We start from the raw sequence: 18,958 nt of genomic DNA on the forward strand, positions 1-18,958 counted from the left end.
TTCAATTACTACACATTTGCTCCCAGGCTACTTCCCTTGCCAAATAAAGCTCAAACAGTAGTGGTGTCTGGGTATTTTGAAATTCCTAAGTGCTCTCATCCTCTACAGGGTGTGTGTGAAGTGACGTACCCTATTTCCAATATTTATGTTTCTCTCTTTTTTTTTTTCTCCCAGCAAATCTGTTATGGTTCAGGATATTAATGCAAACCCTCCGAATAGAAAACAGATTTTGCTTTCCTACTGTGTTAAACTAATGGTCTCAAGCAAAGCCATTTTGAATTCTTTTGATCTAAGTTAGAAATCAGAAACTTAGTAATTTTTCTCTATAGTCTCACATCAACTCGTAGTTACAATGGAGCAGTGAGGGAGGTTTATAATATACACTGAGGATACAACTAAGATACTGTTTTTCTATTCGTATATGAAGTACTTTTTGAATTCAAAACTCAACTAAAAATATAGTTGTTGCAATTCACTTGGTTAAGTCAATTATTTCCGGTAACAGGTCTAACGAAGGTTTGTCTGTGTTAACTGGGTGCTGGGAAGATAACAGTAGAAAGACCATGCTACCCAAAGCAAGGTACACAGTACATATATTTTTTTTCATATTTCTCAATAAATGGTATAAATTGGCTAAATAATCTCACTCTGATGGTCACTGCTCACAGATTTTGATAGCTACTTGCCAGAAGGCTTGGGCATCTGAAGGCTCTCAGTTGAGGACAAGTTGAAAGTCACTGTCAATAATTAATTGTCACTTTCACTCAGAATCAGATTTCCACCATCTCTGGAGGGAATTCATGACTTCACATCTAAAGCTCATTAGACTCTTGAAGGCTCACTCAAAGAAACAGCAATATAATAGATTGAACAGCTTTAAGATGCAAAACAATATAAAAATAAAACTTCCCCAAACCAACCTCGACCAGCCATGACTTAAAATGCAGGTAAAACAAATAGAAATATTTCTCTATTCCCATCTTACTCAAAACATGGCCATTTCAATACTCTAACCAACCCCTAAAAAACCTTTCACTCATCTGACAATAAGACAAAACTAGGAGGCTCTTGCAAGTTCATTTTGATTTTTATTACATACCACAGACATATGCACTAACCACAGAGTAGGATGATTTTTTGTACTCTCAAAACCACAGGAAATATATTTCCACCTACCCTTTTTTTCTGATATTGGAGTGGCATTTCAGATTACCATTTTGGGACTGGTTGAGGGCAAAGTAAAAGAAACTGTGGAAGGCAATGTATAGATTACATAATCATGAAGCTATTTTTGGAAGCTAGTAACTTGCTGATTGAGAATAGCAGGGCTGTGCAATACTCACAATGCTGATATATTACACAAGTACTTATATTTTGTACATCTACTGTTACTGGATACCAAAGAAAGTAGAGGCGTCCCCAAGAATCTTCCGTTCTTGTTTTCAGTTTCCTATGATCCAGTACTTCTCAAAGGCTTTGAAAGGAGCACATGTCCTTGTTTATTAGAAATCTTTTCTGTGCACCCAGGAAATGTAGAAATTGCAACCACTTTCGCTTCTTATGCACATGTGTGCTTTAACAATCCTGACTACTTTTGGCACTGATAGAGTATGAGCTACTCAGAGTTCCTGAAAATATTTGACCTGACTGGTAAGTTACCTTGGCTTGCCTCTGGAGAGGACAGTAATGTATTATTCTTGGTCCAAAATAAGGTTGGCATGGATATATTTAACCTTGTTTACACATACACCAAGGGAGAATTTTATTTTTATTCTTGAATTTTTTTGTCAGGCAGGAGGAAACATATTGAACTTCAATTCTGAGGTAGATAATAGACAGCAATGAGAAAAATACAAGACCCTCTAGGATCTAACCTCTCTCCACATTTCTAGGCTTATATCGTAGTGTAGTTGACCCTTGAACAATGGGGGTTAGGGGTGCTGACCGTCTGCGCAGTCCACACTCCAGGGATATCCTACAGTCAGCCATCCATAAGCGAGGTTCCGTAGCCACAGATTCGACCAACTTGGGATCGTGCAGTACTGTAGCATTTACCACTGAAAAAAACCCAACCTATAAGTGGAGCTGCACAGTTCAAACCTGTGTTGTTCATGGCTCAGGGGTACTCCCCAAGTGGCTGGCACGACAAGCTAGGTACTGATGGTCCATAATATACCCCTGGTGCTTTTGCATATTGCTCTTAAATTCAGCTTAAGCCTTGCTTCTCTGGAAGGAAGTTCATATCCCTGACTGAGCTGTCATCTTTTTATTTTCTTCTAGAATCCTGGTGTTATCTCAATAATAAATGCTATCACACTGCACTTCATATAAAATAACCTAATTTCTCTCTCACCCACAATATTATGAACCACTAGAGGGAAGAAACTGTGTACTTGTGTTCAGTGATAATAGATTGAATGCACTCTCTTAATGCCTCTTTAAAATGCTGAAATATAAATATTCTATTTGTAAGTGGTAGGTCTTTTTCACAAAACCAGGCAGAGATCTGTTCATTTTTGACTTTGTGAACTTGAAGAAGTTACTTCACTGAAATCTCAATTTTGTCCTAGGTTAGAACTAGACTGATCTGCATTTTACTAAGATGATGGTGTCTGTTACAAGTTACATATTACTACTTTTCCCAGCATAGGACTGTTTTGAATCTGACGATGTAAGAACATTCAGGATAGTAGTGTCTGGCACAGCAGCATAGGCATTAACAAAATACTGGACTTGAATCTAAACTTTTTTAAGCCACAGAGGGAATTCAGCAGACTATGTCTTCTTTTGATTGAACATCTTTTAAGACTGCCTGGAAAGAAGGCATGCTCCTGCCATTGGCACAGCTGAAGCCAATCAGGAACTAAACATCAGCACAAAACAAATTCCAGGCAAGATGGAATCAAAAGATTTTGGAGCCAGGAAGGAGCTTAGGGAGGGTATTTGAATCTAGCAAGCTGTGGACTTTAGTGCCCATCATCCCATCTGGCCTTGCACCAAGACTGTGTGACAGAGGCAGTCCATCTGATGTTTAAATTGATCCTTAATCCTCTTCTGCATCTTACCACCTCGCCAAGACCACAAAAGGAATATCTGAATATTCTGTGGGCTTAAAACTACCTACGCCGCCCTTTGGGTTAGAGAATAGGATTTAGTGGTAATTCTTTGAAAAAAAAAAATACATTAAAGAAAATGCTCATTGGGCTTCCCTGGTGGTGCAGTGGTTGAGAGTCCGCCTGCCGATGCAGGGGACATGGGTTCGTGAAATAAGAAATAAGCTGCTTCCTATTCTGTTCAGCATCTACACATAGTAAAATGTTTATATGTTGCCACAAATTTTCCAAAAAATTATTTCTTCCTCTACTTTCCACCTACCTCCTCTGAAATGCCAACTTAAAAGAAATGTCCTAGAACTGATTATCTAGAATAGTCCTCCCTTTTTCATATTAGATTTGTGTTAGTATATAAAAAATGAGTTGATATAGCTTTTGGAAAGTCTAGTTGGCAGCAGAGTTGGACAACAGATGATGGCCATTCAAGAAACTAGACCCAGAAAGGTGACTTACTCTGCATGTATATTCTGATAAGAGTCCTATTTTGGGGATACCCTGAAAATCCTTGACCTAATGCAAAGCCCAAGAGACAGTGCAGAGTAGGAACAATTATAACCTGATTAACCTGTTTAAGGCAAAATATACCATTTTAAACCAGCTGTAGATAAGCCAGAAATGTACAATAAACAAATATACTGACAGCCAAACAGCAGCTTTTATCTTTTGCAAAAAAAAACCAGGCAATGTGTAACAAGATTTTCTTACGTTTCCTAGAATTCTAAGTACTTTAAAGTGGTCCTAAAAATAGGCAACTTTCAGTTCCATACTTTGTTTCTGCAGAAACAGCTACTGGCAGGCTCATTTAAAAATAATTCTAAACAATTTTTTTTCTTAAAAAAAAAGTTTATTCTTTTTATCTTTATGGGGAATTAACAGCCGACAATATCAAATTAATACTATGTATAATGGGCAATTTTTAGTTAAGAAGTTTTCCTTCGCTTTGAAACTTTAACTGAATTTTGAAATGTTAACCATAAATGTGTAATAACTGCTCTACGACAAAATTTATGTCACATTTCCAATGTTCCTCTTGCCTCAATGAAAATTACTGAAGGTCCTCCTTTATCATCAAAGCTCAAAGACATTTATGCCATGGCATATGGTAAGTAGATGTGAAAACTGTTTATCATCATGTAGTAAGTTATACAAGATTCCAGTTCAAGTTTATAGGCAAAACATAAACTAGATTTAAAGTGCTGTATTAAAAAACAAAAACACAGTTTGCATTTTGGGGTAATTAAAATGTAGAGACCTAACACTAAAAAGAATGAAAAACGTGTGTAAGATTATCATTCCATTTAGCTCTTTTTTACTCTAAGCATGTAGCCTTATTCCAAAAACAACAGTTAGCTGGTCAAATTTATGCTTAAGACATTTATCCATACTTAACCAGAGGTTTCAGAGACGATAACACCAGTCAGGTATTCTGAATTCTTTTATGTTAAATAGGAACATTTTCTCAATAGCACTCTTAAGTCACTTCTCATTTATCTTCCTCCTTAAGAACTGCATAGGCTTGTTTTAAATAGTTTAAATACCTGTAATAAACTACAGTTTGCTAACAGTAGAGGTACTCTGGTTAATGCTCAAAATGATGTGGCCAGAGGAAAAGCAAGCATTATTAAATATGAATGCAGTCCTTACCAACACGAATTGAACCTTTTTTTTTTTTCCCAATAAAAAAGCTAGTCCAAAAAGTCTCATTCTATAAAGATTTATCGTTTCCAAATCACGGTGAAAGGAACTTAAGTAATTTACCAATTTTGTTTTCTCCTATGTGCCTTAAAGATACCTCACTAAAAACTGGTATCTGACATAATAGAATGACATATGCAGAATGTAATATTGTAGTGACAGTACTGAGGTTGATGTTACAGACATATTTAAGCTCTGAGTATTAAATGGTTACATCCTAATTATTTATATAGAACATTGGTCCAATAACAAAAATAGAGAACAGCAGCTGAAAATTTATCTCATTCAATGTTCAAAGATAAAAGGGTTAACCATTCTTTCCATTATTTTCTGTAGATAAGTCCTTTTTTCATATTTAAATCTGATTGCAACTGAATTCTGGCATTTTTCCAAGCTACTGTATGAAGAGGATGCTGAAGGCCATCACAATACAGCATACCGCAACATAAGGACTCTTCCGTTCACCTGTTGGAAAAAAGGTAGATATATTCACGTTGATTAACTGAGTGGTTAGCAGTAAGGTTATTACTTACTACAGGAGAGGGGCATATAAAAAACCAAGATAAAATTCTTGCCTATGAAGCCCATATATTTAGGGGCAGGGGTGGGCAAAACAAACTACATGCAACATAAAAGTGAGTATACTCCAGAATGAGCTAAACTATACTGATCTATTTCTAAGACCACCTCCTTTTCATGCCTTTAGAAAACCTTTCATGAGCCATTTCAGTGTCACTGCATAAACCCAGATATTAAAAAATATAACACAGAATGTAGGCTAAAGATCCAAATGAAATTATCTCAAAAACTCAATTAAAACCAAAGAAATATTGCTTGTTTTTTTCCCTATAAAAAAGGGAAATTTCCACCTATAAAGAGAAATTCAACATACAGTTTCTAGCCATACTTTTTTTCTTCATTGATAGCAATTCATGACAATTATAAGGGGTAAAAAATAAGCATTCCTAGATGAAAATAAACAGGGTGTTCAATCAAACTGCATTTAAAAAATCAACATAACGTAGAATGCTTAATAAAAACATATCAGAGAAAACTAAACTATTTCTGAAATGGATTTCATATCAAATCTTTTACAGTATAATTACTCTGGGTTAGAGATGTAGAACTTAGAACAACCACTTCTGTATTGGTCAATTTTCACATGTGTTTAAGGAGTGTTTGTTTATACTTGGAGACTTTCCTTTGCATGAAGTAGATCTGGAGTTGGCTTGTGAAACTCCTATAAACAGATCCTGTAATTGTGAGCTAACTCAAACTCATCTTGTTCTTTCCTGTTTCTTCAGTAATTGCAAGGCTGCACAAAGCAACAGGCATTTTTATGCTGCCTTGAGGGCACATAAGAAAGGAAGAAGGAGAAAGAGTGATGTGCTACTTCTAGGAATAATCCTGGGTATGTACCTGGTTCCTTTACAGAGATGGTTTATACTCACCTCACCTGTGTTTTTCTGTGATGTTTAAAATAATCTTTTCTAGTAACTAAGTTCCATATTTCACTAGCAAGTTCAGTTAACTACTTCTGGAAAATGTCAATCTTGACCACTCTTATCAACTAAAACCTTGAAGGTCATCTTCATTTTCAGAGCTTCCTCACTGAGATCATAGTGATACAGTCAAAAAGTTTATATATTTGTTCAATGGCAATATTCACAGAAGACATTACACACATACAAATAAAATAAACATTTGGTGTTTTTCTGAAAGTTTTTTCTATCCGTAGACATTTGATGGACTGCATTCCAGCTAAAGGAAAATCTAGAAAGTGAGAAAATACAGTGTTTTTACAATATTATCTCAACTGGAAAAAAAAAATCTTTCGAAACTAAAAAATACCGTGGTTCCTCATTTTTTTAGCCATGCTGATTCTTTCAGGGTAAAAAACTCAAGTTATCCAACAAAACAATCAGACCAAAATTTCTGGTAGATCTCATAAGGAAGCCTGTCACTCACCACAGGGCTAGACACTCTGTCTAATATAGTCTTCTTAAACACTAAAAGAAGAAACTAATATTGTCCTAAATTTTCCATCTGCTGGAAATTAATTTTTGAGGAAGTTCTTCTCTTCCTCATCCTCCAACTTAGAATGCTATAATTTACATATGGGTTTCATTTTCCCGTTTTTAATTTTCTTAAAAGAGACTGCCATGTGGTAGAGGCTAAACATCTTTGGTTGAACTTGGGTAAGAATGTTACTTCTTGTCTGGTCTTAGGTCTCTATAAGTGAATGTGAAACAGTTGCTGTAATGTGATGTGTAACATGATAAGATGATTTGGCTGGGCCTTTTCCCATTAAAACTGTTTCCTTTCTTTGTGGATATATTCTGTGTCAAGATAAGAGAGGAGCATGTGGTTGAGAAAGCAGCATATCACCATCAACATTTTCTAAACCACTTTGCCAAAATGAAAAGCTAATGCTTTCCACATAATTGGCAAAAATGAATAATTGAACCATTTAACCTATGGTATTCATATAGTCAAGACAGGAAAATGGAAATACATGGGCAAGCAAAAAAAGGCACAGTTTATAATTAGACCAAAAAATAGGTAGTACTATAGGATAACATGAAGAAAGCTATAAACTAGATGTCTGAAAACTTTAGCTATACTTTCAAGTAAAAATTGTGAACAAAAGGATCACCTGGATTGGCTACTAAATGGAGTTGTACATCGTTTTCTAATTTATTACACAAAAGATGGATTTAAAATACCTTAATATTTTATTCATGAGCTAGCAACTTTAATGTTAGTATGACTCTAATCCAGTGATATTCTCTACTTCCTCAAACTGTCTTGCTCTTCCATATGTTCTCTCTCTTTTTTTATTGAATAGTTGACTCAATGTTTCAGGTGTTCAGCAAAGCGATTCAGATAGATACACACACACATATATTTATACATATACTCTTTTTCCAGATTCTTTTCCATTACAGGTTATTACAAGATATTGAATATAGGTCCCTGTGCTATATAGTAGGTCCCTGCTATTTATCTATTTTATATATAGTAGTACATATCTGTTAATCCCAATTTCCTAATTTATCCCCTTCCCTTGCCCCTGCCTTTCCCCTTTGGTAACCATAAGTCTGCTTTCAATATCTATGAGTCTATTTGTTTTGTAAATAAATTCATTTGTATCATTTTTTTTAGATTCCACATATAAGTGAGATCATATGATATTTGTCTTTCTCTGCCTTAATCTCTAGATCCATCCATGTTGCTGCAAATGGCATTATTTTACTCTTTTTTATGGTTGAGTGATATTCTACGCCTGCAATGAACATTGGGGTGCATATATCGTTTCGAATTATGGTTTTCTCTGGATATATGCCCAGGAGTGTGATTGCTGAATCATATGGTAACTCTATTTTTAGTTTTTTAAGGGTTCTCCATAGTGGCTGCACCAATTTACATTCTCAACAACAGTGTAGGAGGGTTCCCTTTTCTCCACACCCTCTCCAACATTTATTATTTGCAGACTTTTTGACGTTGGCCATTCTGACCAGAGTGAGGTGATACCTCATTGTAGTTCTGATTAGCATTTCTCTAATAATTAGCGATGTTGCGCTTCTTTTCATGTGCCTGTTGGCCATCTGTATGTCTTCTTTGAAGAAATGTCTATTTAGAGCTTCTGCCCATTTTTTGATTGGGTTATCTCTTTGATATTGAGCTGTACAAACTGTTTGTATATTTTGGACATTAATTCCCTGTTGGTCACATCATTTGCAAATATTTTCTCCCATTCCATAGACTGTCTTTTCGTTTTGTTTATGGTTTCCTTTGCTGTGCAAAAGCATGTAAGTGTGATTAGGTCCCATTTGTTTATTTTTGTTTTTGTTTCCATTACTCTAGGAGTCGGATCCAAAAAAATTGCTGCGATTTATGTCAAAGAGTGTTCCGCCTATGTTTTCCTCTAGGAGTTTCATAGTATCCAGTCTTAAAATGGATTAAACACCTAGATGTGAGTTTATTTTTGTATGGTGTTAGAGAATCTTCTAATTTCATTCTTTTACATATAGCTGTCCAGTTTCCCCAGCACCACTTACTGAAGAGACTGTCTTTTCTCCATTGTATATTCTTGCCTCCACTGTCCTAGATTAATTGACCGTAAGTGCGTGGGGTTTATTTCTGGGCTTTCTATCCTGTCCCACTGATCTATGTCTGTTTTTGTGCCGGTACCATACTGTTTTTGACCATACCCTTGTAATAGTCTGAAGTCAGAGGGCAAGATTCCTCCAGCTGTTCTTCCTTCTCAAGATTATTCTGGCTAATCGGAATTTTTGTGTTTCTATACAAATTTTTAAATTATCTGTTCTAGTTCTGTGAAAAACACCATTGGTAATTTGATAAGGAATGCAGCTGAATCTGTAGATTTCCTTGGATACTATGGTCATTTTAACAATATTGATTCTTCTAATCCAAGAACACAGTGTATCTTTCCATCCGTTTGTGTTATCTTCAATTTCTTTCATCAGTGTCTTCTAGTTTTCGGAGTACAGGTCTCTAACCTCCTTAGCTTTATTGCTAGGTATTCGATTCTTTTTGATGAGATGGTAAATGGGGAAACTATTAGAGCTCATCAATGAATTTGGTAAAGTCGCAGGATACAAAATTAATATACAGAAATCTGTTGCATTTCTATACACTAACAAACAATGAAATATCAGAAAGTGAAATTATGGAGACAATCCCATTATGTTCTCTCTTTGTAGTTTACGTGAGGTATTCTTACCAGCCTGTTCCTTAGCGAGATTACCTTTTTCCTTGAGTGACCTGGATCTTGAAGCAAGGAGTTTGGTGTATATATATTTACATTTACCATTAGCTATCAGCATTAGCCCTTGAGGGTGCTTTTTTGTCTCTTTCTCTCCCTCTTCTTGGTTACTTTTGAAGGGCTTAAGATTTCTTCTGTTGTTTCAGGGTTTGCGTTGGGACTCTGCAAATGTGATCTAAAAGCATCAGAAAATACTATCTCTTGGGGAGACTGGCCAAGATGGTGGAGTAGAAACACCCTGAGCTCACCTCCTCTCACAAGCACACCAAAATCACAACTATTTGCAGAACAACCATCGATGAAAAAGACTGGAACCTACCAGAAAAGATCTTCTAGAACCAAAGACACAAAGAAAGAACCACAAGGAGACAGGTAGGTGGGGAAGACTAGCTGTATAGTCAAGTCCCATACCACTGGGTGGACAACCCACAAACTGGAGAATAATTACGTTGTAGAGATTCTCTCAAAGGAGTGAAAGGTCTGACCTGAACATAAGGCTCTCCAGCCTGGAGGTCCTGCACTGGGAAGACGAGCCCCCAGAGCACTGGCTTTGAAGGCCAGTGGGCCTTAATTTCAGGAGTCCCATAGGACTTCGGGGAGAGAGACTTCACTCTTAAAGGGCACCCACAAAGTTTCACACATTCCAGGACTCAGGGCAAAAGCAGTAATTTGATAGGAGCCTGGGTCAGACCTACTTGCTGGTCTTGGAGAATCTCCCGGAGGAACAGGAGGCAACTGCAACACACCCTGGGGACGTAGACACTGGTGGCAGCCATTCATAGAGCTACTTCTACCATGGGGACACTGGTGCTAGCAGGCGCCATTGTGGAATCTTCCCTCTAGCTTATTAGTGCTAGGACCCAACCGTGCCCTGGCCCAACAGTCTATAGGTGCCAGTACTGGGACACCTCAGGCCAAGCAACTCACTCAGTGGGGACAGAGCCCCACCCATCAGCAGACAGGCTGCCTTAAGACCCCCTGAGCCCACAGCTGCCTCTGGACATGGCCCTGTCCAGCAGGGTCCCAGCACCCAGTTCCCCAACCAGTGGGCAGGCACCAGCCCCAGAAACTCCTGGAGCCCAGCCCTGCCCTCAAGGAAGCCTGTTCTAGCCTCTGGACCAGCCTCACCCATCAGGTGGCAGACACCAAATGCAAGAAAACCACAATCCTGCAATCTGCAGACCCAGCCTGCCCACACCTCCCAGTAGGCCAGACCCGGCCCTGGGACCAGTTGGGACATGGTCCTGCCCACTAGCAGGCCAACACAAGTTTCAGGACACCCTGGACTCCATACAAAACTGTGTCAGGAACCGCTCCCCACCCCTCTCAGTGGTGCTGAGAAAACAGCTACAAAGAATGAAAACAGCTAAAAGAATGAAGTCAGAATAGTTTCTCATACCACATATAAAAATAATCTCAAAATGGACTGAAGACCTAAATGTAGGACCAGAAACCATAAAACTCCCAGAAGAAAACATAAATGGAACACTCTTTGACATTAAATCATATTTTTTTTGATCTGTCTCCTAAAGCAAAGGAAACAAAAGCAAAAATAAACAAATCAGACCTAATTAAACATAAAAGCTTTCGCACAGCAAAGGAAGCCATCAGCAAAACAAAAAGACAACCTACACAATGGGAGAAAATATTTGCTAATGATATGACTGATAAGGGATTAATATACAAAATCTATAAACAGCTCATACAACTCAACATCAAAAAAACAAACAACCCAATTAAAACTGGGCAGAAGACCTAAATAGAAATTTTTTCAAAGAAGATATAGAGATGACCAACAGGCAGATGAAAAGATGCTCAACACTACTAATCATCAGAGAAATGCAAAAATGAGATATTATCTCACACCTGTCAGAACACCTGTCATCAGAAAGAACACAACAAATGTTGCTGAGGATGTGGATGGTGGTGGGAATGTAAATTGGTGCAGCCACTGCGGGAAACAGGATGGAGGTTTCTCCAAACAGTAAAAATAGAGCTACCATATGACCCAGAAATCCCACTCCTGGGTACATATCCGACTAAAACAAAAACATTATTTTGAAAAGATACATGCACCGTAATGTTCAAAGTAGTATTACTTAGTATTACTTACAATTGCCATGATATGGAAGCAACCTAAGTGTCCATCAACAGGTGAATCGATAAAGATGTGGCATACACTCACTCACTCTCATTCTCTCTCTCTGGAATACTACTCAGCCATAAAAAAGAATGAAATTTTGCCATTTGCAACCACATGGATAGACTTGAAGGTTTTTATGCTAAGTGAAATAAGTCAGTCAGAGAAAGACAAACACTGTATGATATCACTTATATGTAGAATCTAAAAAATAAAACCAAGTAGTGAATATAGGAAAAAGTAAACAGATTCACAGATCTAGAGAACAAACTAGTGGTTACCAGTGGTGAGAGGGAAGGGGGGAGGGGAAAGACAGGAGTAGGGGGTTCAGAAGTACAAACTGTAATGTATAAAATAAATAAGCCACAAGAATATATAGTACAACACAGGGAATATAGCCACTATTTTATAATAACTATAAATGGAATATAACTTTTAAAAATTATGAATCACTACGTTGTACACCTGTATCTTATGTAATATTCTACATCAACTATACTGCAATAAAAAAAGAATACTAGCAAATAAAATGCATTTTAATTCATTTACTTACCAATCATTTGAGAGTCTACTATGTGCTGGGCACTGTGTTAAATGTTATTGTATACGTAGTGTTATGGGACAATGTATAGTATATACTGTTATCTAACCATAAACACACTTAAGGTGCTACTAATCTTATTATGAAAAGTTAGAAGATATCCACATTTACACAAAGCTCAAGTATGACCACATACATGGATTCAAAAGATGAAATAGTTCATGTTTTCTAAAAGCAACCAATAAGATTCTATGACCTAGCAGAGGGCAATTAGATAGTTGCTCAGCAAGCCTTTCATTAAATGGAAAAATCATCCTCAGTTATCAAAATGGTACACATTATACAGAACTGCATGCTCTATACTAAAGTATGTGTGCATAAAACTATACACATTTGTCTGAAATCTCCCCAAAGCCAAGAATGCATAGTATTTGATATCTGAATTAGAGAGACTTTTGTCATATTTTCCATCTCCCTGCTAATGAAGTATTATTAGCTATCTATGAAGTCTAGTTTTAAATAGTGTCAGGAAAAGAGTTAGGTGGAACTCTACAAACTACTGCAAAATGCACATAGTTGAGAAGGCTGCACTTTAAAAACTGACATTTGATTTGTTTGAACACAACAAGTAAATTGGCCAACAATTTACAGATGAAGAAGTGGAGAGAGATTATAGATAGATACTCACCAATTCTGGCACACTTCCAAAATATACCCAACAACCTGCATAGAATAAAAAAAAGTATCTACTGTTTACTGGGAAAGGTGAATTATTCAGAACTATATGGAGAATTTATTATATACTAGTATTTTAACTGCTGATGCTTTGCTTTAAACTGAAATGTAGTTGACGTTGAGCCACCACTTATGGAGAAAAGTAGGACACAGTAATAGCTTATCAACCATCAATGTACAGAAACTGTCAGAAACTGAACATATGTTGTCTCACAGGTTAAGCCCAAAGTAAATTAATGTGACAGTGGCAAAAATTTGCACCAGGGCTTACTATTAGAAGATTGATTCCGTCAACTTCAAGTGCTTTACCTTCAAAAGCAGAAAATACATATGCCCATTTAAATAAATGTTAACTTTGAGAAAACAGTAAATGGGAACAGTTGGTTCTGGATAAATTTTTACATTAAAAAATAAAACTCTCATACTGAATAAACTTACTTCTTACTGAATATAGTTCTTTATTTAAATGATCTATAATCATGAACTCCAATGATAGCATTTACATAACTATAACATTAAATAAGGAGGAATACAAAAATATGAGCCTATATTTCAGTGTAATATATTCAATATATTTCAACATATATATTTCAATGTAAGTGGAAAACCCTAGTTTCATATAATTGTATATGCAATTAACTAAATATGCCATTTAAAACACATATACTCTGGAAATAAGAAAAATTAGACTAATATGTCCATTTCAATTCTATGAATGAATATATTATGAATACATATTATATGGATATATCACTTATTTTGCATGCATTAAAAAATACCAGCTCAAAAAAAAGGACAAGTCATTCAATGAATAGAGATATTTGGGAAAAAACACACATTGTAGACAACTATTTTGTTGGTGTGACAAAAGAATTATAAATAGTGTTACACATGATTACAAATCAAGATAAATTAACATTACTTATTAGGATTGGGATAAGAAAATCATAATGTTTAAATTACAGGGAAATTTATAATTTTTTTTTTTTTGCCCAAAGAGATGGCTGGCAATGAATCACTGTATTTGAATGGTTAAGACTGAAAGAAAATGCTGATTCAATCAAGTTCTATACACTTTCCTCCTTTGAAGTATACAGTGAATTCCTGACATCAAAGCAAGAAGTCTCTTAGTACAGATTAAATGAAATGGGCAAAAATACAAGTTTATTGTGAGGGATGGGCATTCTGACAGGTGAAACAATTTTCTTCTTATAGGAATAAAAAGGACAAAAATCGTAAGCACTCTTGAAAGCAAAGGATCAGGGCTAGATTGTGCCTAAGTTCAATCCTACTTAATTGGTTGCATAACTGTGGGCAAGTTATTTTACCTCTTTTCTCTTTATCTCATCCTCATAGGGTTGTTACAAGGATTAAATGAGTTATTACACAGAAAGTCTTTAGAATAGTGATTAACATGCACTGTGTTCAGTATTACGCAGGCTAAAGGTGTATGTGACATGACTCCAGGTATCACTTACATTGGCTTACATTTCATCAAAAAATGAAAGACAACTTGTTAGTGATCTGCAAAGCCCTGGATGCTTGATTCTAGAAGTCTATTGATTATAAAATGCATTATTGACTTAAAGCTCCTCTGGCTGAGGTACTCAGAGGCAGGACACCTGAAGTTCCTCTGTGGAAAGCTTAGGGCCCCACAGAATAATCTGAAACCACATGACCATAGTCAAGGTCTTTTCAGGTCTTATAGTCTAGAAATAACTAAAAGCCTCATTAGGAAATTGGTATAACACACTTAGCATACTGAAAGCTATTTAAATGAAAAAAATTTCCCAACTTGGCAACTTAAGAGATTAATTGGTACTGCTTTGGCCTTTTTCACATATTTCCCTACCTAGACATTTCTGTAATATCCCAAATGCTAAAAGGAACTTTATTAGCTGGTAAAAACCAATGCAGATATGCTGCTTAGTTTCTAAGGATATAAGCCAATAAGTTTATCTGCTGATAAAACTATTAAGTCTATGAAAATATGAAGCAAGACAAAGTAGCAATCTTTCTTTGCTGCTTTTTAGTTCTATATTATTTGAAGCAGCAAAAAATTAATTTGTTATTTTCAACAGTGAAGTTATCAAGAACTCATTTTATCTAATTGGTCCAGATTATCTTCACTTTAGCATGGAATACTCACTATAATGAAAGGAAAGCTTTTTTTTTTTTTTTTTTTTTTGCGGTACGCGGGCCTCTCACTGTTGTGGCCTCTCCTGCTGTGGAGCATAGGCTCCAGATGTGCAGGCCCAGCGGCCATGGCTCACGGGCCCAGCCGCTCCGCGGCATGTGGGATCCTCCCGGACCGGGGCATGAACTGTGTCCCCTGCATCGGCAGGTGGACTCTCAATCACTGCGCCACCAGGGAAGCCTGGAAAGCTTATTTTGAGTCTCATAAAAATACGTATTACAACAGAACAATGACCAGTAAAAATTTCTTCTACAGAAAATACTTCATATGTACAAGTCAAAATAAAAGGGGCTTAACATTTATATAAATAGAAGCAAAGTTTTAAAAAAAAGCTTTGAAACAGCTGACTATATCATTATATATTTTAAAATGTGAAAATAGGCGTGTTATTTCTTTGGTTTTTATGTAGGAGAAATATACTACTACTCAACCTCTACTGTAAGGTTGGCAGCCCTGAGAACTCCTTTTTTAATGTAGCATGTTATGGATGTGTTCCTGCTTCCAAAGGAATGAGGAGCAGACATTTCCACATGCAATCTACTTTTTTTGTCGCAGCATCAGAAAAGTACAAATACACTGTTCTGCCACGATGAGATTATTCTTCAATGACATAAACACTTAAATTTCTTATTAGACATTATGTATTACATTAGAAATCTAAACTAATGATCAATGATACTGTTTACTGGATTCTACCATATGCTTTAATTATAAGTTAATCGTTGGGGGTTGCAGAAGAAGGGTAGGAGGAAATAAAACTGGCTGGCTAGAAAGGCTTCAGGCACAACTAAGCAACAAATAAGATTATATAATTTCAACAAAGGGACAAAGTATTGAGTGCTGAGTTCAGAGAAAAAGGTGGACTGATGAGAAGATAATGTCTACAAAGGAAGTGAGGCATTGTCAGAAAAACTGATAGACAAGTAACATCTATTTTCACCTTCAGTAGGTTAAATAAAATCCCTCATGCCAATAGAGACAGACAATCAGTTTATTGGAACAGGATTATAGATTTTCATTATTCAAAACTGGTTAGGGGTTCTATTTATATCTTTATAGATGTTCAAACAAACCTATGTAATAAAAAGAAAGGAATAGTAACAAAAGCCAAATGATTTAGATAATAGGATGTTTGAATAAATGTTAATTATGACCCCAAAGATATAATGGAGTTGAAGAAAAGAGAATTATTTCCTCTCATGCTTGAGTATCTACTACCTGGCATCTTGTAGGGGCTTTTTATTAGTGGAAAAGCAGAGTTTGACCTTGCAGGATCTTAATTTGGCCCTTTTCCTTTCATCAAAAACAAAAAAGGTGCTGGAGATAATTAATTATTCCTATGTGAAGTATTCTACTATTTCATCCTATTATTTCTTAAGATGATTAAGTGAGGTACAGGATCTTACCACAAAAGAATTAAAGACAATTGTGAATTCAAGAAATTAATAAATCTGTAAGGTGAAGAAAGTCTGCATAGTTTTCACCACATGGTCTCTGTTTTTTTACATACTTGTCCTGGTTGAACTCAATATGTATTTCTGTATTAGGAACATGGCACTTAAAAATTTTAAGTCTTTGTGGTATCATATTAAGCTTAAATGTTTTTTAGGTGTGAACATATAATTAAAAGTGATGTGACATGCCCAAGACTGAATTTTCATTACTTTTTTAAGTAAGCTAAATAAATTTCTCCAAAGATGTTTGCTTTATGATACAGATGAGGAGCCTGTATGATTAGACCAGTCTGGGAATGAAGACGCAATGTCTATATTATTATTTTTATGGACACAGTGCTTATAAGATGTTTAATGCTTTCAAAATATGATAACCAATTTTACTAATATTCTATTAAATACTAAGGCCAAACACTGTCTTTGAAAGTACTAAATTGTAGCTTCAATCTCAGAAAAAAATCTATCACATCTTTTAAAATACACTTTTTTTTTCAGTCCAACACATTTCAGGTCACTTCTGATATTTATATTTTTATTTAGTAAGCTTCTGTGAATATAAAGATTTGGATTTTTAAAAATAGGGAAAAAATAATGTAAAAAGTTATTATAAACTAAATTACATATAGGAATTAAATTATTTAATGACTTTCAGTAACTGACATTCAATATCTCTAAGAACTAATTTGGGTGATTAGACATTATTAGTGACATACCCAGTTTTATTCCTGTCCAGGAGGCTGGGTGCCAAGGATCGGATATAAGCACAGGTACATATAAGCAGCAAGATTACAGTCAACAGACTCTGAAAATTGAAAATGGCAGACTAAAAAGAGAAAAAGAAAAATTAATGTTAGAAGATAAACTGCACAGGTAAAAAATGTCAAATTCATATTAAGAATCATACTTTTTTCTTCAACAAGGCAAACAGATGTGTCTGAGAACACTTTAAAAGCAAAATCACAAGGTATTTTGAGAGCATACTTTCCTCTCCATTCTTTGGGCTAAGGAATTCAGAAGATGCAACAAAAATTCTAAATTCAAGAACTTAAAAACACTACCAAAAATGTCATGAATCCAAAACAGCTCACCAAAGCTTAACCAATAATTAATAGAGATATTCTAGGATCCCAGACTACTAGGCAGGACATGGGGTCTCCAAGCTCTGCAAGTAAGCTGGTTATATGACCTCAGTTGAATATTGGCTTCTCTAAATCTCTGTTTCACATCAGTAAAACTGGGTGGAGAATGGGGAGACAGACTCAATGCTGGCTCAAGTTTCTTTCAATTCTGAAATTCTTTTAGAATAAGAATGCTTTAAATTTAAGTAATCATGTTCCATTTGTTGACTAATACTACTAGCCTATTAGATTTTGGTGAAAGAAAAGCACTTGCTCATTCACTGATGATTTTTTAAAAGTTATTAAAATAAAATTTAACACAGGATTCTGTTCCTGAAGAAAACTGTTACATGTTTATCACAATACTCATCCCTGAAGAGTGGACATTGTCTATCAACTCTGAATCTCCAGCACCTATGTGCCAGCTGCACAGTGGGAGCCCAATAAGAGATGATTGAATAAAATAAAACAATTTTTAAAAAGTGCAGGAATACTACTGTACGTATAAGAAAGAATAACATTTCCATTATATACAGGTAGCTAAAATATATCAGTCTCACACAGTAGCCAGCAATATGCTTATTTAGTAAATTCAGAAGTACTTCCCAAGGGGGATCACGATGGCAGAGTAGGAGGATGTGAAGCTCACCTCCCCCAACAAACACATCGAAAATACATCTACATGTGGAACAATTCTCACAGAAAACCAACAGGAAATGGGCAGAAGATCTCCTATATAACCAAAGCTGCACGAAAGACCTCCATGTAAGCAGGTAGGACAGGAAAAGAAAAAAAAAGGCATCAGGATGGGACCTGAGCCTCTGGGGGGGATGTGTAAAGGAGAAAAGGTCCACACAGGCAGGCTTAGGGAACCCCCTTGCCTGCTGGGACAGACAGAGGGGCTAGAGAAGCCTGGACTTTACTTGAGAGGGGTGTGCGCAGACTGGCTTGCTAACAGTCACGGTGAAGGGAGACTGGTGCTGGCACCTGTACCTCACCACACTTCCCAATCAAAGTGTGAATCTGGTGGGGCTACAAATACCTACAGCAGCTAAGCAGTGAATCTTGGCAGACAAACCCTAGGGAAAGACTCCATTTAGCTGCAAGGAGCTAGTCCTGAGGGTCTGGGGTGTGGTCCAGGTCTAACAACAGAGGCACTGTTCCGATGTCAGCACT

The 18,958-nt window shown here is 36.2% G+C and overlaps 1 protein-coding gene, 1 long non-coding RNA gene and 1 other non-coding gene across 3 annotated transcripts in view; 1 reads left to right on the forward strand and 2 right to left on the reverse strand.

Moving 5' to 3' along the window:
- Positions 1-1,068: 1,068 nt before the first annotated feature.
- TMEM167A (transmembrane protein 167A) overlaps positions 1,069-18,958 on the reverse strand; it is a 35,824-nt gene continuing 17,934 nt past the window's right edge. Inside the window, exons 2-4 of the mRNA XM_067731171.1 lie at positions 17,378-17,487; positions 12,967-13,001; positions 1,069-5,273 (exon numbers count right to left, since the gene is read on the reverse strand). Coding sequence (XP_067587272.1) covers positions 5,203-5,273; positions 12,967-13,001; positions 17,378-17,487 — 216 coding nt within the window. The 3' untranslated portion in view covers positions 1,069-5,202. The remainder of the gene's footprint in view (positions 5,274-12,966; positions 13,002-17,377; positions 17,488-18,958) is intronic.
- On the forward strand, positions 8,040-12,249 carry LOC137221463 (uncharacterized). Its single transcript, XR_010942014.1, has 3 exons — positions 8,040-8,181; positions 8,676-8,784; positions 9,744-12,249. It is a non-coding gene; the product is annotated as an uncharacterized lncRNA (long non-coding RNA).
- LOC137222889 (small nucleolar RNA U109) lies at positions 15,612-15,746 on the reverse strand. Its single transcript, XR_010942669.1, has one exon. It is a non-coding gene; the product is annotated as a small nucleolar RNA U109 (small nucleolar RNA).

This window comes from Pseudorca crassidens, chromosome 3 (assembly GCF_039906515.1).
Source record: "Pseudorca crassidens isolate mPseCra1 chromosome 3, mPseCra1.hap1, whole genome shotgun sequence".
In the NCBI taxonomy this organism is placed as follows: Eukaryota; Metazoa; Chordata; class Mammalia; order Artiodactyla; family Delphinidae; genus Pseudorca; species Pseudorca crassidens.